The 25,470-nt window shown below is 40.3% G+C and overlaps 2 protein-coding genes and 1 long non-coding RNA gene across 20 annotated transcripts in view; all 3 read left to right on the top strand.

Annotated features, from left to right (window-relative positions):
* The window catches only part of ankhd1 (ankyrin repeat and KH domain containing 1), a 51,779-nt gene extending 46,776 nt beyond the window's left edge, over nucleotides 1–5,003 (top strand). For all 13 annotated transcript variants that reach the window (XM_053687678.1, XM_053687687.1, XM_053687686.1 and 10 more), the window contains 6 exons: nucleotides 36–1,693; nucleotides 2,098–2,271; nucleotides 2,371–2,625; nucleotides 2,735–2,910; nucleotides 4,097–4,261; nucleotides 4,409–5,003. In XM_053687678.1, coding sequence (XP_053543653.1) covers nucleotides 36–1,693; nucleotides 2,098–2,271; nucleotides 2,371–2,625; nucleotides 2,735–2,910; nucleotides 4,097–4,261; nucleotides 4,409–4,468 — 2,488 coding nt within the window. In that variant the 3' untranslated portion in view covers nucleotides 4,469–5,003. The remainder of the gene's footprint in view (nucleotides 1–35; nucleotides 1,694–2,097; nucleotides 2,272–2,370; nucleotides 2,626–2,734; nucleotides 2,911–4,096; nucleotides 4,262–4,408) is intronic.
* A 3,551-nt stretch (nucleotides 5,004–8,554) lies between these two features.
* eif4ebp3 (eukaryotic translation initiation factor 4E binding protein 3) lies at nucleotides 8,555–15,353 on the top strand. Its single transcript, XM_017491812.3, has 3 exons — nucleotides 8,555–8,903; nucleotides 11,515–11,679; nucleotides 14,957–15,353. Exons 1-3 carry the CDS (start codon nucleotides 8,771–8,773, stop codon nucleotides 14,986–14,988), a joined length of 330 nt encoding a protein of 109 aa, XP_017347301.1. The 5' UTR covers nucleotides 8,555–8,770; the 3' UTR covers nucleotides 14,989–15,353.
* A 6,677-nt stretch (nucleotides 15,354–22,030) lies between these two features.
* The window catches only part of LOC124629154 (uncharacterized), a 43,916-nt gene continuing 40,476 nt past the window's right edge, over nucleotides 22,031–25,470 (top strand). For 5 of the 6 annotated variants that reach the window (XR_008398304.1, XR_008398308.1, XR_008398306.1 and 2 more), the window contains exon 1: nucleotides 22,031–22,170. This is a non-coding gene — a long non-coding RNA (uncharacterized LOC124629154). The remainder of the gene's footprint in view (nucleotides 22,171–25,470) is intronic. The other variant, XR_006984051.2, reaches the window with a different exon arrangement.

The following is a 25,470-nucleotide window of genomic DNA, read 5'->3' as shown; positions in this document are numbered from 1 at the left end:
GCAATCCCTTACACACTCTGTCCACTGTTTTTCAGAGGTGGCACAGAGTCCACACGACATGCTGTCCAACTGATCAATGCGCTTATCCAGGACCCTGCCAAAGAGCTAGAGGACTTGATACCTCGCAACCACATTCGTCAGCCCGGTACCAACACCAAAATTGGCTCCACCTATACCACCTCCACAGGGGCTACCAGCACCACCGCGGCCAGTTCCAAAGGCCTGTCTTCAGTTGTGCCCTCCTCCAGCATGTCCTTCCAGTCCTCCTCCAACTCAACCACTCAGCAGGCTGGCAAAATGGGCAAAAATATGGCACCTGGTGTTAGACCTCCGTTTGTCTCACTACCACCGTTGGCCTACACACACCCCCAGTTGGCCCTGCTTGCAGCGCAGACCATGCACCAGATTCGTCACCCACGTCTGCCAATGGCACAGTTTGGCGGCACCTTCTCTCCCTCGCCCAACACATGGGGCCCGTTCCCTGTGCGTCCTGTGAGCCCTGGCAGTGCTAACAGCTCTCCCAAACACAGCGGCAATAATGCGGCCCTCCGCCCTTCCAGCTCTGCCCCTGCTACTGCTGAGCACCCTGCCATGGTGTCAAGTGCTAACGTTGCCCCTGGTTCCACTGCCTCTCCCCCCAGCACTGCCCCCTCCAAAACACCTACACCCACCTCTGTAAGGAAGCAGCTCTTTTCTGCCGAGCCCAAGCCTACAGCGGTGCCTGCCATCACCACCACTGCGAGCAATACTACTGCTGCGCAGGCCCCTCCTGCTCCCCTCAGCTGTGCTCCCACCACTCCCACGACCCCTCCACCTATGCATGCCCCCATCGCCCTACCTACACAGCATTCCCAAGCCCAGAAAACAGAATCCACTCCTGCTGGTACGCCTGCGAAAGAGAAGCTGGGGGCTGATTTGGCTGTTCCTGTTTCTAGTGCAACGTGTGAGGGCTCCAGCCCCTCGACCCCCCTGCACTTCCCTGCATCTCCCTCTGCACAGCCTGCACTGCCTGTCCAGGCCGAGGGCAGACAGCAACTGCCCTTGTCCTTCACCTCCAGCACAGAACCAAGCTCCTCCTCTACAGTCCAACCAGGCGTCACCCTGCCCCTCTCTCGTCCTGTACCGCCTAGCACGGTCAGCAGCACAGTTGCAAACACCAGCAGCACCTTACCTCACTACACCACACCTGCTGCACCTGGGACATCGACTCGCTTACAGCCCCCAACGACGTACTACTCCATGGGACCTGGAGCCCCTTTGCAGGAGCAGCAGTCTGTTTTTGTGCCCCCGGGTGCAACACAGGAGTCACTTAAGCAGCAACAGCAGCCTACCCAGCCTAGCTTAGCTACGGCTAGCATGCCACCCCCTTCGCTTCAGATATCCTCGACTATGGGCATGATAAATGGCTCACAGGTACACCTTCACAGTGGTAAAGCTCAGCTGCCGCCCAACTTCGGCCCTGCCGCTCTTTTCAATCACTTTTCGAGCATCTTCGACAGCAACCAGGTGGGCAACAACCAGGTGTGGGGGGCCTGTCACCTTCCAGCTCGCACTCCGCCAGAACAGCCCTACAGTGCACCACCTGCATACATGGGAGGGATGGGGCAGATGGAGAGCACCATGCCCCCACCTGATGGCTCAAAGGCCCCAGGATATCGTTGCACCTCCCAGCGAGTCGTCTCTAGTCCCATTGGTGAGTCCTCTTAAAAGAACTTGGAGTTGTCAAATTGCTTTAAAAATCAGGTCTAAATTTGACTATGCTTATTATTATTTTCTTTTCTGCTACATGTTTTGTGTCCAGTATCACGATAAATTGTGTTGCTTTCTCAAAAGCAGTAGTGTAACATTCTGCATAGTGCACTGCCTGTCCAACAAAACACCAGTTGAGATTGACAAAATGTGATGATGGTAATGCCTGTTGGAAATCAACCAAATACATTTCTAACTTTAAATTGAAAATTTTATATTTTAAAATCTAACTATGAAACTTATCTGTGCTTTTTTTGGTGGTTTTCTTCTCATTTATTGACACTGTCTTATTGTTAAACTAAGCTCATGTCATATTCTGTCTATCCGTGTGGTCTCTTTGTTCCTTAGGCATGCACCCCATGGACCCCTCAGGCAATTCCATCTCTTCTTCCACCGCGCTCACCAGCTTTGCCACAAGCATGTCTGCCAGTCCTGTTTTCCTGCAGGGCCCGGCTCCTGTAGGAACGCCCTCTTTCAGCCGTCAGCACTTCTCCCCTCATCCTTGGAGCGCCTCCACGTCCTGTATGCTGTAGAGCTGTCCCTTTATGTGGCTTTACCTCGAAAATGGCATGCAGGCAGATTTTTTTTTGACAAATGCATTTTATCGTCTGTGTTTCTTAGGTGAGTCTCCGGTGCCCTCGGTGTCGTCTGGAGCATCTTCCCCTTTGTGCACATCCACCGTGACACCTGCGCTGATCCAAGCCAAGCCTAGCAGTTCCAGTCAGCAGGACCGCAAAGTGCCCCCACCCATCGGGACAGAGCGTCTGGCTCGGATCCGGCAGACTGGCTCAGTCAACCACGCCATGCTGCCCACCAGCTACACGCCGCCAGTTGGACAGGGTGGCATCTGGTCTTTCGGAGTGGGCAGTGGCTCCGGTGAGTGAACTGAGGAGAAATTTTATTCCTTCACCAGCTTGAGCCAGTCTATTGTGTAAATTTACATATTTAAACCCCTGTTTTCTCTCTTCATCGCACCTCTCTGTAGAAGCGATGTCAGGCTGGTCTCAGCCCATGATGGGAGGACCCGTGATGCACCAGCAGCTGCAGGAGCAGTCAGCCTTCTCCCAGCACCAGGCCATGGAGCGAGATGACACGGGCATTGTGGCTCCATCTAACACCTTTCACCAGCCCATGCCCACTAACTTCATGGATTTTCCAAAGGTTTGAGTAGCACTGAGAACACCTGCAATGTGCTGTCATTAAAAATGGTTTTAAAATCGCATTTGAGTCATTCTACAGAAGTGGTGCAAAATGGTAAATAAAAAAAAAGGTTATAAATAACGTTTAATACTTAGACACAACTGAAATATATTAAACAGTAATTTAATAAATTCCAATATTCTCCTTGCATGCCCCCCAGTTGAACATCAAGACTTATAATGAAGAGGGGGAAACAACTTTATTATTTATTTTTGCATTTTTTAATTTTTACATTACTGAAATTTACAGAAGCTGTAAGAGACCATGTATTATTTTTTTTTCTTTCTTGTTTTTCCATGATCTCAACTTTAATTTTCTTGTGATCTCGACATAACAAAAGTTGTTTTCTCACGAGCATTACTTCATTTTTCTGTGTACTCTAAATAACATGTTCCTCTTATTGTTCTGGAGGTAGCAAAAGCTTAGCACAATTTCAAAGCATCATGGATGAACAAATTTGTTTTTACTTTGATCAGGGACTCATTCCAGCTGAAATAGCTCTGTCAGTGATTGACAGCTTCCACACTAAGTGTGTGACACTTGAGAAGGGGACACCCCCTCTCTCTTGCATTCATCTCTACAGCAGGTAATTTATGACTACGATGGCGAAGACTCCAGCGTGTATGCAACACCAGTTCCATCCACAAAGCGTGAGATTTTCTCGTGGTAAAATTACGTCTTGAGAAAACAGCTTTTTGTTATGTCAAGATCACATGAAAATTAAGGGGGAAAAAAATAAGGCATGGCCTCTAAAGGCTTCTTAGAAATTAGGTCATAATGTGTGTCCAATCTTTTAAATAACTTTTTAAAATGTTATGAGCAAAAATCATACTGCCCCAATTTTAATGTCAATACCGGAACAGGCAAAAAACTTATTTTGGACTAAAGCTATATTTTGTGACATTGTTCTACTCCTGGTTTTCTGCCCTGCTTTGGTATTGACAAATTTTAGGAAGTAAAATTGTGAAGAAAAAAAAAAACATTTAAAAGTGGATTTTGCTGTACTTGTTGTTTTGATGTACTTGAAACAAGCCCTGTGTTAATATACTTGATTTTCTAAAGTTCTAATGTAATGATAATAAGTATTAACAAGTGTTTCTGAACTGCTGGGGGTTTTTTTTCTCTTCTTCTTTTTCTTCATGATTAGGGGTTGCCAATGTCAATGTATGGAGGTACGATGATCCCTCCTCACCCACAGATGGCCGAGGCTCCTGGAGGCCCCATGTACAATGGGCTCCACACCACTGACCCTGCCTGGAACCCCATCTTAAAAGTCGTCCCCAGCTCGGCTGAGAATTCAGACCCACAGCAGGTAACAATAACGAGTAGCCTTATCGGCAATTAACAAGAAGAACAAGAAATCTGTAGCTGCAGTAAATTTACACTTTGACTGATTAAGGCATCAATGTGAAGATTACTGAATGAACTTCCTTTCTGATTGACCACCTTTTCGTTTCAGGTGTGGCCAGGGACTTGGGCCCCACATGTGGGAAATGTGCATCTGAATCATGTCAACTAAACACAAACCTAGAGACGGAGAGGCATAGGAGCAGTAACAAGACATACACGTTAAAGAACAAGATAATTACCTAATTACCAAAACGTTAACCTAGGCGTGTCCCCTTAAAAGTTAAACAGAGTTTCATTAAATTTGAGAGACGGACACCTTTTGATGTGCCTAACAAAAAAAAAAAAAGAACAGAGAATCCAGTGTGGGCTTTAACGTGTTTACCACTGTCTATGAACAAATCGATTGCCTGTTCAACAGGATACATTTTGAGTAGTATAGCCATTTTGACATTTAAGCCCCACGTAAAGCGTTCTTGGTCTGCAGGGCTCAATAGGACAGTGCGCTATTTATACTCGGCCAAGAACTAGATTACACAACGAGAGAAATCAGACCTTTTAGAGTGGTAAATACATGTATAATTGTTTACATACTGAAAAAGGGTTAAAATGAGAGTAAATTTCATGTCGTATAGTGGCTCTACTTTATGTAGCCTGTATTAATGTGAAATATTTACCTTAATATTCAATAAAAAGTTGGAAATGTATACAGGTGGTGTCATGCCTCTAATTTGCAGTGGTTGTAGACTCAGTAATCCACGATGTTTATATTATTTGCAGAAAGGACAGCTGTGTGGATAGGGGGTGCAATTACACACTTTATGGTCCACCACAGAGAAACGTCTTAGAAAAAACTAAAAACAGGCCTCAAACCTGGCTCAAGGAACAAAACCCAGAAAGAAATGGTATTTTATTAAAAACCAAAATCATCCTTAACTGTTCCAGGTCAGAAACATCAATTTGAAATATATATATATATATATATATATATATATATATATATATATATATATATAAATGATTAATATTTTCTTCTGTTTGTACCTGTAGATTATTGTTTTTATTTAATGTCTAAACTATCATGTCATAAGTGATTTCTTTACAAGCTTTTTGGTTTGTTTTCTAGGTTGGAGCCAGCTGTGCCATTCAACAAATTATAGGATCCTTATAGCAGTATTACTTTGAAGCTTTAACATTTGGCTATAAAAGTAATTGTAGAACTGTCTTTTTCAGTGCTTTTGGATATAGCTAATAATAAATTTGGTGAGAGACAAAAATAATTGATTACTTGATACTTGGGAGTTATCAGTCACCAAACTGTGTCATTTTGAAGATGAAAATATGTTGTTTACAATTTTATTTTGCAAAAGTGCTTCACAGTTTATTACATACTACCTGCTCAGTACAGATCCAATATCGCAACTTACACATTTACACTGTAAGCTATCAATCCTTAAATTATAAGCCTGGGATAAATTGTGATGCCCAAATAGATACTGAAGCATGTAGCTAATTTTGAGTGTTCCTGGTGCCAGTTCCTAAAGGTAATTGTAGGAATATAGAGTATCTCTCAAAAGTGAGTACACTCCTCACATTTTTGTAAATATTTGATTATATCTTTTCATGTGACAACACTGAAGAAATGACACTTTGCTACAATGTAAAGTAGTGAGTGTACAGCTTGTGTAACAGTGTAAATTTGCTGTCCCCTCAAAATAATCAACACACAGCCATTAATGTCTAAACCGCTGGCAACAAAAGTGAGTACACCCGTAAGTGAAAATGTCCAAATTGGACCCAAAGTGTCAATATTTTGTGTGGCCACCATTATTTTCCAGCACTGCCTAAACCCTCTTGGGCATGGAGTTCACCAGAGCTTCACAGGCTGCCACTGGAGTCCTCTTCCATTCCTCCATGACATCATCACAGTGCTGGTGGATGTTAGAGACCTTGTGCTCCTCTACGTTCCGTTTGAGGATGCCCCACACATGCTCAATAGGATTTAGTCCATCACCGTCACCCTCAGCTTCTTTAGCAAGGCAGTGGTCATCTTGGAGGTGTGTTTGGGGTCGTTATCATGCTGGAATATTGCCCTGTGGTGCAGTCTCCGAAGGGAGGGGATCATGCTCTGCTTCAGTATGTCACAGTACATGTTGACATTCATGGTTCCCTCAGTGAACTGTAGCTCTCCACTGCCAGCAGCACTCATGCAGCCCCAGAGCATGACACTCCCACCACCATGCTTGACTGTAGGCAAGACACACTTGTCTTTGTACTCCTCACCTGGTTGCCGCCACACATACTTGATGCCATCTGAACCAAATAAGTTTATTTTGGTCTCATCAGACCACAGGACATGGTTCCAGTAATCCATGTCCTTAGTCTGCTCGTCTTCAGCAAACAGTTTGCGGGCTTTTTTGTGCATCATCTTTAGAAGAGGCTTCCTCCTTTGACGACAACCGTGCAGACCAATTTGATGCGGTGTGCGGCGTATGGTCTGAGCACTGACAGGCTGACCCCCCAACCCCTACCCCTTCAACCTCTGCAGCAATGCTGGCAGCACTCATACATCTATTTCCAAAAGACAACCTCTGGATATGACGCTGAGCACGTACACTCAACTTCTTTGGTTGACCATAGCGAGGCCTGTTCTGAGTGGAACCTGTCCTGTTAAACCGCTGTATGGTCTTGGCCACCGTGCTGCAGCTCAGTGTCAGGGTCTTGGCAATCTTCTTATAGCCTAGGCCATCTTTATGTAGAGCAACAATTCTTTTTTTTTTTTTCAGATCCTCAGAGAGTTCTTTGCAATGAGATGCCATGTTGAACTTCCAGTGACCAGTATGAGGGAGTGTGAGAGTGATGACACCAAATTTAACACACCTGCTCCCCATTCACACCTGAGACCTTGTAACACTAACAAGTCACATGACAGCGGGGAGGGAAAATGGCTAATTGCACCCAATTTGGACATTTTCACTTAAGGTAGGGGTGTCCAATCTTATCTGGAAAGGGCCCGTGTGGGTGCAGGTTTTCATTCCAACCAATCAGAAGCCACACCGGAGTCTACTGAAAGCCAAGATCAACTGCTTAAACAGGTGGAAACAGATGGAATCAGGTGTGGCTCCTGCTTGTTTGGAATGAATACCTGCACCCACACCAGCCCTTTGCCGATAAGATTGGACACCCCTGACTTAGGGGTGTATTCACTTTTGTTGCCAGCGGTTTAGACATTAATGGCTGTGTGTTGAGTTATTTTGAGGGTACAGCAAATTTACACTGTTACACATGCTGTACACTCACTACGTTACATTGTAGCAAAGTGTCATTTCTTTAGTGTTGTCACATGAAAAGATATAATAAATTTTTTTTATATATATATAAATGTGAGGGATGTACTCACTTTTGTGAGATACTGTATCTTAGATTTGTAATGGAGCACTTTAATGATATCGGTTTGACGATTAGCACGAACAGTTGCTGAGATATGATGTATGTAATTATGTGTGGAATTAGGTGTAACTACAGCGTGCACTGTGCTTCCTCGCTGAAGAATATGCAAGCAGAGACCATCCACGAAGAAAGTGCTGGTTACAGGCTGCCGGTTCGGAAAGTTCAGGGTTCAAGTCCCAGCACCACCAAACTTCAACATGGGCCGTTAACATGCATCGCTCTGGGATGCTGAACCACGGCTGACCCTGTGCTCTGACCTCATCTTCCTTCCAAATTAGGTTGTGCTTTGTACCACACACTCCATATGTGTATGTGTTTAATGTAAATAAAGCCTGCCTTCTAGCCTCAAATATAGCTGCTTACACATTCAGCCCGGAAAACAAAGGCATTGGTGAATCGACAATGTTTGACCTGGAACATTGTGCTTTTTGGGGGCATATGGGTGCTTCTCAAAGTGGTGTGTGTGAAACCACACCCTCGGGGTCCATGTTTGGAGTATAAATAACGTCAAGTAATGTGTTTTGTTATTGGAAATGAATAAAAAGCTCTAGATAATCGCACAAATTTAAATATTTTGCAGTTAGAAGGGCCACTGGCTGCAAAAAAAAGTGAAAAACTGATTTATTGAAGGCCATAGAATACATTGAAAGTCAGTGGTGACAGTGACGGTTCATTTCTCTGGAGAGGGAGAAAAATAGTTATAAACTACCCTAACTTGACGCCGTTTCACAGCACTGAGATATGACATGGCATCACTTCAAATCACATGTCAAAAACATTGCGTCATCCTTAGGCTCCGCCCCTCAATACAGGTTCCAAAACCACGCGCGCGGGCTGGAGTGAGCATTGTGTGTGTTGAATACACACTCCGGTCTGCTCTGCTATTCTGGTGCTTTTGGAACTCGTGGGAACTCATAACAACTCGTAAACAACGTGTAGAGCTCAAAAAACGAACTGTTCAGCCTGTCGCTTTTCAGAGTTAACTACCTGGCCTCGTTTAGTCTGCTTTCTCCGAGTAGAAATCATGTCGACTGTCTGTGACGTGTCGTCGAGCTGCCCCATCCCGAGCCGTGCTTCAGTCCCGCAGTGCTGGTCTTCTCTCCCAGGCTCCTACAGCCAGACCCCCGGCGGCACAGTGTTCTCCATCACCCCTGGAGGCAAGTAAACAGTCACATCTCATATCTGTATTTCTTCAGAAGCAGGTTTGAGGTTTATTTATTTATTTTTCATCTAATTTGCACGAAAAAGTACTAACTAGTCCGTAGCTATTTTTGCGCGTCACCGACAAGTCAGTGCGCGTCCCCGATGAAGTTCACGTGGGACATTTTAAAATGCATAATGTAGCCTACATAAATAACGATCAGACAACACCACATCTCTAACACACTTCTCATAAACACTGTCCATTGCCAAAAGGATGAGACTAATCCCAAAACAACACAATTCTCATTTCCAGGCTCTTTAGAAACAAGGAAAAAACGTTAAAAAAACGTATTTTTTTAGAAACGTTCAATTTTTCATGTAGTTATCATAACAATTGTCTACTATCAAAAGAATGATCTCATACTTGATCCAAACTAAAAGGCACAGTTTCCTGTTGAGCTCTATCACATTATAAACTAATTACTGTATAAGAAACTATTTAACATGACTTAAAGGTGCAATAAATAGTCCATTAAAAAAAAAAGTGCAAAAAACATGAAAGATCTGTAGAACATTTAAAAATATAATGATGGTTCAGGCCTTGGCCTTAGGAGAAGTGGCTGAGAACTGATTTCCAATCCTGAATGATGGGCTTGTTTGTGTTTGGATGAGCCAATCAGACGCTCTCCAGGCCAGTGTGGATCCCGAGGCAGAGCTTTGTGAACATGGTCGAGTTTGGGTGTAAAAATATTTAAATGTCAAACTCAATTAAGCTGGTTTTACACCCAGTGGTCTTTTACGATTAATAATTGCCGCACTGCACAAGATGATCCCAGTAAGAATTCTGTAACAGACAGCGCAATAACATGATCATGTCATTAAAAATGGTTTCTTTATGTCATAATATTAAACAAACTCCACGAACAGAGCATTTGTATACTAATTAGCTAGCTACACACCTGGATGCTGTAATTTATCCTTTTTTTTTTTACCATGTCGCATCTCCTTTTTGTTCTGTCATGATATAACTGTGATGAGACATTCTAGAGACATGCTGTCTGCTGCCACAATTCAACAAACTGCTCTTCTTCTAAATCCCATATGTTATCTTTAATGTTTCGCCTTCACCTCTACAGTGTTTGTACCTGTCCTGTGAGGTTAGTGTAATTTTCTTTTGGTAGATCTTACCTTAATGCATCTTTAAAGTTCAAAAACCCATGATCTAGAAACAAGAAAATTCTCCTACACATTGTTGATTATAACTACTGTCTAATATAGAAAGATTGAGCATATAAACTAAATGTAATGATTTGGTGTGGTTTGGTCATTGTATTTGTTAAGCTTTTTTTTCTTTTTAAGCATTTTTGAATGTCCCACTTCTTAAAAAAAAAAAAAAGTTTTCATTTTTCATGATACTCTTGTTTTGGTAATTTTGGGCCAGTTGTTAGACCAGCTGAGTCTCACAGTTTTAAACATCCTGATGAGTATCTCTGATGAGCTTCTCAGAATTCAGTAATATTAAACCTATCTCTTGGCACTGTTGCAAAAGCAACATCCGGTCTGACTTGTTTGTGATGATTTGTAAAGATAGTAATGAATTCTCAACCTCAATAATAACATTTAGAGATCTGCACTCTATAAACACTATACAATATCTTCGAGGGTCCTTTTGGGTCATCTCTGAACCCTTAAAACATTTCCAGGAGGTTTGTCGAAAAGGTTTTCATACATGCATGTACTCATGAAATAACCTTAATCCTAAAATTAAGAACTTCAAAGGTAACAAATGGAGCCTTTGTTTGTAGTGTGGAAATTGCTTGTTTAGCAATTCAGCAGATTTACAAGCACAATAATTTACTTTAGAATTTTGCATACCTTTCTTTCACATTGCACTTTATGCTCTTGGAAAGAAAGGTCTGATCTAGCACCTTAAAGAGTTCTTTGGTTCAAAACTCTTTGATATAAAACCCCAGAACAGGGTTGTTTAGTTTCTTTTCCAAGTAGAACTTCTTTAGAAAGCTAGAACTTTCACATTTATAATTATGAACCTTAATAAGACTAAACCACTAATGGGGAGCATGTGACAACCTAACAATAGCTAATTTGTTAGGTTTTACTAAGCTCACCAATATCATAGTGTCAAATCCTGATAATACTCAATTATATTACGATTCATTTAGTATATCTAGATATACCCAGACCTAATCCACTACTCTAACTGGATAAATGTTTCCTTACTGCCACTGTAATACTCTATAATCATGTTTCCTTTCCCACTGCAGTAGTTACTTTCCCAGTAGTTAGTGTTCATAGGGCAGCACAGATCAGATAAACAGAACCACTGTGTTTATTCAAATCTCTACTGCACAGCAGCCCAATGAGCCCTTCTCTCTGATTACCACACCAGCCTTGTTACTTGTTATGCAACATGTTTTCCTATATCTTTCAAACGAACACTGTGCAGACTTTGGAAGGCATAGTGAAATGCAAATCAAGCCCAAGCACCTTGTCAGCTCTACACACCATAATTTGTATTTGGCTCGATCTTGCACACGTTAGAAGCAATTCTGTATGATGCATGTTGACCTTCTTTTGATTACTAAAACACTGTTTAAATGGTTGCAGGGACCAGAATCATCTACGATAGGAAGTTTCTCCTGGAATGCCGCAACTCGCCGATTGCACGGACTCCACCCTGCTGTCTGCCTCACATTCCGGGCGTCACCATGCAGTCCACACACCCGCTGGACAAGCTGTCGGAGCAGGACGAGGACAGTCAAGATGTCCCCGGTGAGACTCTTAAGGGCCTTTCACATTGCGCGCAATTAAATGACGTGAATGTACGATGCTCTTGAATGGAAACAATAGATCCCTATGCAGCTGTTCACGGCGGGCGTGATTAATAGCAGCGCGACAAAGCGAGATTTTTATTATTTTTTTCAACCAGTGTGTCGATTACCCCCCCCCCCCCCCCCCCCCCCATCGCCCAGCAATGAAACAGGCCGTCCAGTTACATTTCAGCTTTAGAGCATGTGCCCGGAGCCGCTGCGGTTGCACAAAAGGGCGAGATTTATGGCACTACAGCACAGAAAACTGTTTTGAAAACCACTGTAAACACAGAAGAAATGTATTCTGGAAGAGAGAAGAGAATAAATGTTGAGTTCTTGTTGTCATTGCTGTCTGAGAACAGATAACTTTTTGATAAAGGTCACAGCGAAATCCATTGTCTTTCTTTTTCTGTGCTTCCTGAGTTTGTCTTGTGGTTCTACGCGCCAGCATTTAAATGATTCTTCTTCTCAGTGGTCAAAGACGATAGGTTGATTAGCTGAATAATGGGTTGCGCCACCTAGTGTGCAGGTGTAAAATGCATTCTTGGTCAGCGCCACCTATCGTGCAGGAGTGAATTAGCTGAAGGCGATCAGTTGTTTCGCGATTGGTGTGAAAGCACTGTTCGTTAGCGATTCGCTTCACATTTTTAGTGCTCAGTGTCAAAGGGCCTTTATTCTCTTCTTTTCTCACTGTCACAGGGCTCTACAGTGTGACAATTTCAGTCACATTTGCGACTGAAAAGTACTTTGTGTGACTTTGGAAAAAAGGTGTGGGTGACCTGCTCGAAGTTGTATAATACAATTGGAATAAAAACTCAAATTCCAAAATGCATCTAGCTACACCGCACTTAGCTACCTCCGCACAGAAGCCATTATGATGAAAAGAGTAACTCTGTACATCATCTGTTTCTCTCAACTTGCCGATCTCACAAACTGCCATCTTTTACTGATCACGCAAAATGACCTGAACCTGCGACTATGACCTGCTCATGTAGACACACGTCGGGGACCAGTAACTAATAATAATGCTAACGTTACAAGGTGGGGTTTAATTCAGACTTCTTTATTAAATAAAATTTCTCACCAATCATAATCAAGAGTAGTAATTGTTCAGTCTGCAAACACATAGTACGCTCTAATGCACAGCGCATTCACTTAATTTAAACCTTAAAAGTCAACTCCAGTTTTCGTGTTTTGATTTAATCCCCCAAAAACCCAATATTATCAGTAGACATGGCAACACTGTACTGGGGAACCGATCTAAAAGGAACAACTGATAAATAAACAAAAAACTAATTAAATATAAGGAGATAAAATGTGCTTAGTTACAAATAAATAATTTAATATAAAAAATTGACATAATAAACTCATAAAATATAAATAAAATGAGAAATGAAATATTTATAGTAGGTTGCATTTAATATCAATTTGATATTAAGCTTGGTAGGTTATTTCCTTAAAAGGCCATTAGCCTTCTTTTTCCTAATATGAATCATGTTTGTGTTAGTCTACTTTTAATTAGGACTCTATTGTTTAAGATATTTAAAAATAAATATTTTATGCTTATCAATTAACCAGCAGTATTTCTCATTATTTTTCATTATACTCTATTATTTTAATTCAATTAACAGTGACCATGAGCAGATCTTACATTTAACTGTTCATGACAGAACTCCTGATTAAAGCTTAGACAAAAAAAAGATTGGTATCTGGATCGGTTTTGGTCGATCAATATGACAAGAAATCGGTATCGGCTGTAATAATCCTGATCGGAGCATCAGTAATGAACACCATTAAACTAAAGCACTTAGCATCTGACGGGTAAATGAACTCACCCAATCACATCCTATATGAGGTTATTCAGATATATACACAATATACACAGAGCGGTTCGAGAACTGACTCCAGCCCAGAACCATGACAGTGGAAAATGTCTAATAGTGTAGCTTTAAATATATTTAAGAGGAGCAGAATTCAAAGACTGAACTTTGAGGGGTTTTTTTGTATTTGTTTACAAGGTGGAACAGGTTAACGGTTGTTGTTTTTTGCATACAGTCTGTAAAATTAACTGAAAATATTACATTTGTTTATCAGAAGGTAAATTTAATGTGTCATGGCTCACACCATGTTCCTAAATTCTGTCATAATTGACAAGCTCAAGTTTTCTCATGCCTTCTTGTGTGTTATATTGTGGCACATTAACATTACCATTTCTAAAAAACAACTAAACTTCAGCTGTGCTCTTAAATTTTTGACTGTGCTCCTAAAATAAATTGTTACTGTAGAGCCCAAATTCTCTTTCTATACATTATTTATTTCAGAAGAGGTGTTTGGATTTGTCAGCATGCATGACTTATTGTTAAACTTACTCACATGTTAATATGTTTTTTGTGAATACTTATTGATAAGATTATAATGGATCTCTAAGGGCAGTTAGCTAATAAATTATTTTTTAAAAAGTGTATGAAACACTAATACAAAACATCAACAATAAAGGTCTTGGGATGAGACGGACTGGCAGGAAAAAAAAAAGTTATCATTTTATCCACTTTGAAACACTGGCATAATACAGTAAAACTCTTGTGGTGTTTGTGCGAGATTAGACTGAAACTTCTGATTTTATGTGTCCAAAAATGAACTTGTAAATGTACTCGAGAATTAAAAAGTGATTTTCCCCACCATCTCATCTCCATTATGGTCATTTGCAAATTCCCATCCACCAGCTGCTAATAGGGGAGGGTGAAGGATAACACTTGCTTCTTCTGAGAGACATGTAGCCAGCCAACTGCATCTTTCCAAACTCATGATGCGACACGAGGCAGCTTAACACAATTGGAGGAAAGCGATAGCTGCTCTCTTCTGCACACAGATGCCTGCGATTGGCTAGTCTAACTATGATTGACATTGGAGAAAGAATATGCTCCTCCCACCTATAGAGCATGGCAAATTTTGCTCCCTTAACATAAGTTAGTTTGGAGTAAATGCATTTTTTTCTTCTTTCCCCTCAGTAAAGGGAAATTTGTTGATTGTATTTCACTTAATCTTAAGGTCACCTTTTGTGGAGACTAGGTAACTTTTTTTCCTGAGAAAAGTAAACAAAAAAACATGTGATCTGCTCTTGGCAAGTTGGTTCCTATAACTTTTCTGTGTACTATACACCACGTGCAGAGTATGACTCGCAGGGAGAGGTCACTTTCCCCAGGCTCTGAACTCACTCACGCTACTTTCTCTTTCCACAGTTGATGACAGTCAGTTTGTCCTGGACATCTGAGAGTGCGATACGGCTCCTCTGGAGAAGTTGGCTGATCTGAGAATCCATGGGGTTCTTCTTTTGTGAATCACCAATGTTGTGTTGTATTATATTGAAAAACACTCGGAGATGAAGTTGCGGAAGAATGCAGGTGGGAATTTGATAACTTCAGTTATCATGAGGCTAAATTCTGCTTTATTTTATTATAACATTACACTCATCTGAAAGACAGATGTTGGGATTTTTCCAGTAAAGGTTTTTATACTGGTTCTCCGATGGGCTGAAGTGGAGAGTTAAAACCCTGTTAGGGTGATTAGTCAGTACCTCGTTTTGTGGAAACTTTCTGTATTGACTACCGTTATGTTAAATAAAACCTGAAAAAACCACAGCACTTGTGATTGATTTTTTATTTTTTTTTGTTCATTTGTTTTTCATTTTTATTTTGTGTGAGGGGTTGTGTTTTTTTTTTCTTTCTTTTCTTCTTTTTTTCGCTTCAGCTTTTATGTTGTGGTTAATGATAAACCTGTGTGTGTGTGTGTGTGTGTGTGTGTGTGTGTGTGTGTGTGTGTGTGTGTGTGTGTGTGTGTGTATAGCATGACTTGGATGAGGTGGTTGACACGTTTCTCATGTGATCCCCTCAGGATGTGCTATTGCATGACTGGTACACTACTTGATTGTTTTTTTTCCTTTAAAGCTTTTAATACCTACACAGCCTTCCCCATGATTTGCAATGTGTGTTAACAGAACTCTGCATTGCACTAACAGGACAAGGGTGTTCTGTTTGCAGTAGCCTTAAGGAAAAGTGCAAAATAGCAGCAGCATCACACTGACTCATAACTGCATGACCATAGGCAAACTATGCAACTTGGTGAATGAGTCAGATGCAGGTAGAGTTAATTTTATGGAGTAGACTCGCTCGTCTAATGGTCTGTACGGATGACAGCTGCTCTGTTAATGGCCTCTACATGCTAGTGTTTTGGTGGGGCTTTTTTGACTTAATGGAGTTGAGTACATTTTGGGGGTAGAAACGCTTACTGAGGCGGTACATTGATTTTATTGATTTATTGATTTATTGATTTGACTGTTAAAACATGGGTGGGTGGGTGGATGGATTTGTCACCTCAATCAACCATACCTTAATATTTACTATTGGTTAATCTGATGTGTGTTTTTTGTTTTCTTCTTCTGTTTATTCTTTCCTTCCCAACTATTCTGTTGTGATCTTCTCTCAAAATGTCTTTATTTATTTATTTATTTATTTATTGGGGGGGGGTGTACCTTGTAAAATCAATTTTAAACACAGGGAGGCGTCCAGGAGGCATCCTAGACAGGTGCCCGAACCACCTCATCTGGCTCAAGATCTGGAAATATGTTTACATCATTATGATGCTCATCAAACCATTCCGAGGAGTCCTCGTATCCTGGATCGGGGCATTGTCATCCTAGAAGAGATGACATCTCCCATCAGATTAGAAATGTTTCTTGACATAGGATAAAGTTGATAAGAAAAAGAATGTTGTATTGATTTGCAGTGGACCCAAAGCCATGCTAGCAAAATGTCCTCACAGCCTTTAATTAGTTTCTTATCTGAATGTTAGAAGTGATTGGTATGACAATGTAGTTTTCAAATTTGGTTCACATTTATATATTTTTTAGGTAAAGTTGCTAATTTTCCTTTACTGGTATCTCTAGTGAAAAAAATAATAAAGAAATCTTGGGGACCGCACATGTCTTCAAAGCTGATTCACATTTCTGACTTCCTCTTGGAAAGAGCTCATACTCTGTTCTGCTTGAACACATACAAAAGGATACATTTACTTGTACAACTTTCTCAACATCATGTTGCTGATAATTAATTACATAATTTATGACCTTGTATTTTTGTGAACTGCTTGCTTTGTGAGTGGCTGTTTGTGCTCATTCTAGCACCATCACAAAATTTCCCTTAGCTACACATTAAAAATACAGTCAGCCATCAAAGTTGTAATGCACAAACACATGCACACATGCGTGAAGGTTAGAGGATACATCTCTCTTTACAACACTATGAAATCCAGACCACATTTTTAGAGCTGGATAATTGCTGTCCTTTTTTATGTCACATTTCTTTCATTTAGTCCCTCGAGGATTTAGTGATTTTGCGATCATACGAATTATCACATAATCAAGCAAACTATTCGGAGGAGCTTGCAATTTTTTTAATTTACTGCAGATTTTCCGCAGATTTGGGCCAAGATGCGTCATGTGACGTCATTACACTGTGCATTCATCCAAAGCCCTCTTTGATTAACATATGTTGAACATGAGTACAGCTAAAAGGCCTCATTTACCAACAAACATCACTGTGGAAGGTAGTGCAAAACAAATTCCTGCGATTACACTTTCGCCGATTCAAGTAGTTTTCCCCCCAAAAGACCACAAAAAAACTCTGCAAGTTTCATCACAATTTTGAATGAAAGTGTCCAGAATTAACGAAACAATTTGTAGTTTTTAGAACCCTTCCCTGCCAGCAAATGCGAGTTGCAAAAACAATGAAGAAATTGACCAGCCTTCTCCTTCAAACAGTCGAGTTCACACTGTTTGAAACTATATAACCCTTGTTGGTTACATTTTTTTAGAAACGTGGTTGAGCTTAGAAGCTTCAGATGGAAGGAGAGCTACTTTACAGGCCAGAAAAACAAAAACTATAAAGATTCACAGGGGTTCTAAGGGTGTGTGTGTGTGTGTGTGTGTATGTATATGTGTGTATGTATATATATATATATATATATATATATATATATATATATATATATATATATATATATGTATATATGTGTGTGTGTGTGTGTATATATATGTGTATATATATATATATATATATATATATATAGTGTGTATATATGTGTATATATATATACACACACATTATATATATATATATATATATATATATATATATATAATGTGTGTATATATGTGTATATATATATGTATGTGTATTTTATATATATATACACACACACATTATATATATATATATATATATATATGTGTGTGTGTGTGTATATGTGTATATATATATATATATATATATATATATAGTGTGTATATATGTGTATATATATATACACACACATTATATATATATATATATATATATATATATATATAATGTGTGTATATATGTGTATATATATATGTATGTGTATTTTATATATATATACACACACACACATTATATATATATATATATATATATATATATATATATATATATATATATATATATATATATGTAATATACACACACAGTATCTCAAATTTTTGTAAATATTTGATTATTTCTTTTAATGTGACAACACTGAAGAAATGACACTTTGCTACAATGTAAAGTAGTGAGTGTACAGCTTGTATAACAGTGTAAATTTGCTGTCCCCTCAAAATAACTCAACACACAGCCATTAATGTCTAAACTGCTGGCAACAAAAGTGAGTACACCCCTAAGTGAAAATGTCCAAATTGGACCCAAAGTGTCAATATTTTGTGTGGCCACAATTATTTTCCAGCACTGCCTAAACCCTCTTGGGCATGGAGTTCACCAGAGCTTCACAGGTCCTCTTCCATGACGACATGACGGAGCTGGTGGATGTTAGAGACCTTCAGTATGTCACAGTACATGTTGGCATTCATGGTTCCCTCAATGAACTGTAGCTCCCCAGTGCCGGCAGCACTCATGCAGCCCCAGACCATGACACTCCCACCACCATGCTTGACTGTAGGCACGACACACTTGTCTTTGTACTCCTCACCTGGTTGCCGCCACACACGCTTGACACCATCTGAGCCAAATAAGTTTATCTTGATCTCATTAGACCACAGGACATGGTTCCAGTAATCCATGTCCTTAGTCTGCTTGTCTTCAGGAAACTGTTTGTGGGCTTTCTTGTGCATCATCTTTAGAAGAGGCTTCCTTCTGGGACGACAGCCATACAGACCAATTTGATGCAGTGTGTGGTGTATGGTCTGAGCACTGACAGGCTGACCCCCCACCCCTTCAACCTCTGCAGCAATGCTCGCAGCACTCATACGTCTATTTCCCAAACACAGCCTCTGGATATGACGCTGAGCACGTGCACTCAACTTCTTTGGTCGACCATGGCGAGGCCTGTTCTGAGTGGAACCTGTCCTGTTAAACCGCTGTATGGTCTTGGCCACCGTGCTGCAGCTCAGTGTCAGGGTCTTGGCAATCTTCTTATAGCCTAGGCCATCTTTATGTAGAGCAACAGTTCTTTTTTTTTAAGATCCTCAGAGAGTTCTTTGCCATGAGGTGCCATGTTGAACTTCCAATGACCAGTATGAGGGAGTGTGAGCGCGATGACACCAAATTTAACACACCTGCTCCCCATTCACACCTGAGACCTTGTAACACTAACAAGTCACATGACACCAGGGAAGGAAAATGGCTAACTGGGCCCAGTTTGGAAATTTTCACTTAGGGGTGTACTCACTTTTGTTGCCAGCGGTTTAGACATTAATGGCTGTGTGTTGAGTTATTTTGAGGGGTCAGCAAATTTACACTGTTACACAAGCTGAACACTCACTACTTTACATTGTAGCAAAGTGTCATTTCTTCAGTGTTGTCACATGAAAAGATATAATCAAATATTTACAAAAATGTGAGGGGTGTACTCACTTTTGTGAGATACTGTATATACACACACAAAAAAAAAAAAATAAAATATTGTGTGTGTGTGTATATGTATGTGTGTGTATATATATATATATATATATATATATATATATATATATATATATATATATATATATATATATATAAATTATTGTGTCTAGGAATACCTCTAAAATAAAACACACCTTTAATTTGTTTTACAACATGCATTGAAGTGAGAAACAAAAATACTCATGGGATTTTCATGCACAACAGTCTCTAAAGTTTATGCAGGATGGTGCAATAAACTAAAAACATTCAGTGAGCAGCAGTTATGGGTGGAAACACCTTGTTGAATGGTTCTGTCTGCTAGACTGAGCAGAAAAGCATCTCAAAGAGCACAACACATCGAACCTTATGGCTGATGGGCTGCAGCAGCAGAAGGGTTCCACTCCTGTCTGCTAAGAACAGGAATCTGAGGCTACAGTGGGCATAAACTGCACCGTTGAAGACTGGGAAATGACCAGGAAGTCTTTTTCCGATCTTCAACTGACTAGTTTTGGATGTTGCCCCAAGTAAACATGACATATTTAATTAACCATTCACTGTGTTAACAGGACTTTGATAGGCAAACTTTACCAACACGCTAAAAGGATTAGCGCTTTCTATAACTTCAATTTGTCTTCAATTTCTTTGTCTCCATGACCACAGAATAACAAGTGACCAAAAGTAGGAAGTGCACTGCATTCACTATTACAAACATTCTGTCCTTTTTCGGGGAACAGACCGTGTGTGTGTGTGTGTGTGTGTGTGTGTGTGTGTGTGTGTGTGTGTGTGTGTGTGTGTGTGTGTGTGTGTGTGTGTGTGTGTGTGTGTGTGTGTGTGTGTGTGGGTGTGTGTGTGTGTGTGTGTGTGTGTGTGTGTGTGTGTGAGAGAGAGTGAGTGAGATGTAGGCTTCCAACTCAACAGGAATTGGATCTGTTGTAATTATTACTATGTTTTTTGTATTTCATTCCATTTCATCTAGGCTTTGCATTGCATTTCTTGAGTTATGTCATTTCAGTTCTATTTTAATTATGACCTGATCAATTATGCCATTTAATAAAGTGTTGCCTTTTATTGTAAGTCTACAGTTCATTAACGCATCTTAAGTAAGTGCTTTATACTGGTCATGTTTACCATGGAACTACAGTCTATCCTCGGAACAATGGGTTGAAGGCAGGAATACACCCTGGGTGGAACATACATTCACACTTGGGACCAGTGTAGTATTTATGGGAGATGGAATCCTGGAGGAAACTTATAGAGACATGGGGGAATGTGTGAAACTCCCATATAGTTGGAGAATATGACCAAACTGGAGGTGTGAAATGGCAAAACTACACACTCTGCCATTGTGCTGCTCCTTGTTCTACTAGTTCATTCAGGGTGTTATAGCAAACGTCTAAATGCTACAATTGTTGTTTGGTGAGTATCTTTATAATGTTATTTTGTTGATACGGGTAATGTACACAGAGTTCAATAACCAATTCCTTCGTATATGCATGTAGAGTATACTTGACCAAAAAAAAAAAAAAATTGTACAGAGGCAGCTGCACAGTTTGTTCTGTGCCCTACTGATAAGTCTTGTTTCAAGATCACCTTTTGTGTGCTATTTCATTGGCTCTCAGGCTTAGGCGACCCAGCAAGCTCTGGTGCAGTGACTCAAGTATGTCACGTACTGTTCTTAGGTTAAGTGACCTCAGCTTGATTGCTTTGACAATTGTAACTCCAAGAAAGATGCAGCAATTTGAGCACATTCCCAAGTTTATAACCACTTCTAGAAAGATACACAGAAACACAAGTTCAAGTCCACTGGTCAGGAAATGAATTTAATGTATAATATAAGCAATTCATTTGTTGAAATGAAATGCCCCAAATCTGGTTTCCACACTGCATGTTTGTGAACATGCATACCATCAAGTGTATATTTTTCACCCCAAGCAGCATACAAGTTCAGTCCAATGCAGGAATGTGACACCCTCACATACCCACAACAGCATCATGTTTCACCCTGAGACACAGGGACGTGCATGAACCTCAAGTTTTTTAATTGTCATGTTTGGTTGTATAAACATTTCAGCTGTGTTTCTGCTTGGGCACCAACAAAGTTTCTCTGACTACTTATTTATGTACAGTTCAACGCATCCCCTGTGGTTTCTGGCTGGAAAAAAGTACCAGCTACAATAATATTTCACAACATTAGGCAAAATCAACAGCTGCTCAGCTGATAAAGAGGTTGGAGGCCATTATACATCTTGCCTCTGTCCTGTGTGTGTGTGTGTGTGTGTGTGTGTGTGTGTGTGTGTGTGTGTGTGTGTGTGTGTGAGTTTGCATGTTCTCCCCGTACTTCAGGGGTTTCCTGCAGCTACACTGTTTTCCTCCCCGGGTCCAAAGACATGCGTTGAAGGCTGACTGGCATTTCCAAAAATTGTCCGTAGTGCGTGAACATGCCCTGTGATGGGTTGGCAAACCGTCCCCTGCTTTGTGCCTCGAGTTCCCTGGGATAGTAAGTAAGTAAAGCTTTATTTATATAGCACCTTTCAAAATAATGTTTACAAAGTGCTTTACAGAAGACATACAAGAAAATGGTAGTAAGAATAAAGACTAGCAAAAAGAAATAAAAGGCTAAGCAAATGAAATAGAATATATATAAAAGAATACAAATAAAATAAAGTATGGAAAATTAACCATATTTTCCTGGTTTGAGGAAAGGCCCCAGTGAACTAATGTGCTTTAAGATGCTTTTTATAAGTGCTAACTGAATCAGCTGCATGTAGGTTGTCAGGGAGAGAGTTCCACAGTTTAGACCCGTAGTGACAAAGGCCGACTCCCCGCTATTCAGCCGCGTTTTGGGTAGAACCAGGAAGTTGCAGCTGGATGTCCTAAGTGATCCAGCATTAATATATTTATTGATCATATTACTAAGGTTTGTAGGAGCACCACCATGAAGACATTTGAAAATGAATAACAGGATTTTAAAATCAATTCTGTAAGACAAAGGTAGCCAGTGAAGGGAAGTACCAGAGTGTTATGATTCTTCAGTCTAGTATGTGTCCACATTCTTGCAGCTGCATTCTGAACTCTTTGTAAGTGTTTAATGGAGCTCTTTGGTAAGCCAACCAAAACACTGCTGTAGTAATCGAGTCTAGATGTAACAAATGCACGTATGAGTTTCTCAGTATCTGTGGGGGAGGGAATATCACATACTTTAGAGATGGTATGAAGGTGATAATCTGCTGTTTTACAAACATTGCTAAAATGTTTTTTAAAACTGAGATCACTGTCAAACATGATCCATAAATTCTTAATGCAGTCATTAGACTTGAGAGACAAGGAGTCTAGATATGGCATAACTTTCTCTGTGAATCATTTCCGATAATAAGTACCTCTGTCTTCTCTTTATTTACCTGCAGAAAGTTCTATGACATACAAGTTTATGCTCTCTGTGCAGTTTACAAGGGTGCTAATCAACTTGTGAGCATCTGCTGCAAGTGAGAGGTAGAGCTGTGTGTCATCCGCATACTGATGGAAGATGTTATATTGTTTAATTACACCAGCTAATGGCAGCATATAAGTTAAATAACAAAGGACCCAAAATTGAGCCTTGGGGAACACCACAAGATATTGCATGACCTCTGGAGGTGTGTGTACCCAGTGCAACATAATATTCCCTGCCACTTAAGTAGGATCTAAACCAATCTAGGACTATGCCTGATGAGCCAACTCAGTTTTGCAGTCGACTGTGTCTAAGACAGCACTGAGAGCTAAAAGAACTAGAATTGACAGATTGCCTGAGTCTTTATTTTGTTGAAGATCATTCAAAACTTTTAGAAGAGTAGTTTCTGTGCTACGGTTGGACCGAAAGCCAGACTGAAATGTCTCATTGAGATTGGTGGTGTTGAGATAGTTATTCAGCTGTATGGACACAACTTTTTCAATTATTTTGCCAAGAAATGGAGGATTAGAGATAGGTCTGTAGTTACTGAGCACATAAGAATCAAGATTATTTCTCTTCAGCAGAGGCCTAACAATAGCTGTTTTAAAGGTGTGTGGAAAAATTCCTTGCTGGAGAGACAGATTAACAATGCTCAGGATGTCTGAGAATAATGAATTTAAAGCCAGTTTAAGAAAGCTGTTGTGTAATGGGTTGAGAGAGCAGCTAGAAGAATTCATAAATGATATAACCAGGACAAGCATGTTGGGGCTGACCACTGACAAAGAGGATAGAGTACATTTAACAGCAATAGGTGGAGAGTTAGAAAACAGGACAAGTGCTGACTATGTTTTGCCTTATGATGGTCATTGTATCACTAAATAAAGCTGCAAACTCATTGCACTTTTCAGTTGTGAGAAGGTCTGATGATATTTGAGGTGAGGGGTTCAGCAGCCTATCTATGGTGGAGAATAGAAATCTGGGGTTATCTTTGTGGCGGTCAATAAAACTTATAAAGTAAGATTTTCTAGCACAACTCATTTGGTTATTAAGTATTTTCAAGTTGTTTTTATAGATAGATTGGTGAACCATACGCTTTGTGTGCTTCCATTGCCTTTCTGCTCTCCTGCAGTCTCTTTTTAGTAATACAATGTAGGTACTATTTCTCCAATAGTTAATGTCAGTTAATGTCCTAAAAAGCAGTTCTTTGTAATCATCAAGAAAACCTTTAAGTCTAGGAGGGTTATAGATAAATAATAAAATAACAGATTGATCACCCTTGAGATGTACTGCAAGGTACTCAAATGTTTCAAATTTCCCCATAGAAATCTGTTTGCAACATGAAATATGACAGTATAGACAGGCAACACCTCCACTCTTCTTATTAATAAATACAAAATTGTAATGTAAGGAAAAGAAAATCCAGCTTATGTTTTTCAACAAGTTGACCAATTTCAAAAGATGTATTTGTTTGTACTGCAGATTTAAGATTTAACAGGAGATGTAATTGTTCAGTAAAATAATTACTTGTGCAGTTCACCTTAATTAAATTACATTATTTGAGGACTTCTGTTTCCTACGGCCATGCCACCAAGTATTGCAAATGACCACAATATTCTGAAAAGTAGAATGGTTACCTACATGTAAGGCGCACTCACTGGTAGGGAATGCTGAAAATGTAGCAGGAGAAGGAATAAATCTTGGGATGTGATGCTGACTGAGATTAGTTAGAAGCCCATGCATTTAATCCATTGCTTCGGTCATATTTCTCAGTTTGGTGACGACTGATCTGAGGGGTGACTGTAGCTGTGCTATCTGGTTGTGGGTAGCATTGCTGCTGTTGTTGCTGCTGAAAGTTGTTAAGAGTGGATGGCAGATGCTGTAGAGTAGGGTGGAAGTGAGCATTCGAGTCCCAGCAATGTTCAGATGAAATCCGTCCACTTTAAACAGATGTCTTTGCTCCCAGAACAGGTTCAAATTGTCTGTGAAATGCACCCCTTGTGCAGCACATGTAGAGGCCAGTCAGGTGTTTAGTCCCAGCAGGCTACTAAAGTGGCTGGACCCCTGCCAAATTGTAGGTATCGGGCCTGATGTATGCAGTTTGACTGAGGAGGAGTTCATAGAGGAAATCTTGTTTGGAAACTTATGACTGCTGTTTAGAAATGTCATTTGAACCCACATGTACAGTTATTTTGTCAGTTGTTGGATGGATAGGTTCCAGGCTCCCATGCAACCCTGAGTAGGATAAAGTGGTATGAAAAATGCATGGATGGATGGATTTACTCATATCATTGTCGTCATCTTCAGTAAGCGCTTTATCCTGGTCAGAGTCATGGTGGATCTGGAGCCTATCCCCGTAACACTGTGTGCAAGATGG

This window comes from Ictalurus punctatus, chromosome 18, assembly GCF_001660625.3.
Source record: "Ictalurus punctatus breed USDA103 chromosome 18, Coco_2.0, whole genome shotgun sequence".
Lineage (NCBI taxonomy): Eukaryota > Metazoa > Chordata > Actinopteri > Siluriformes > Ictaluridae > Ictalurus > Ictalurus punctatus.
This window is presented reverse-complemented; position numbering and strand designations above follow the sequence as displayed.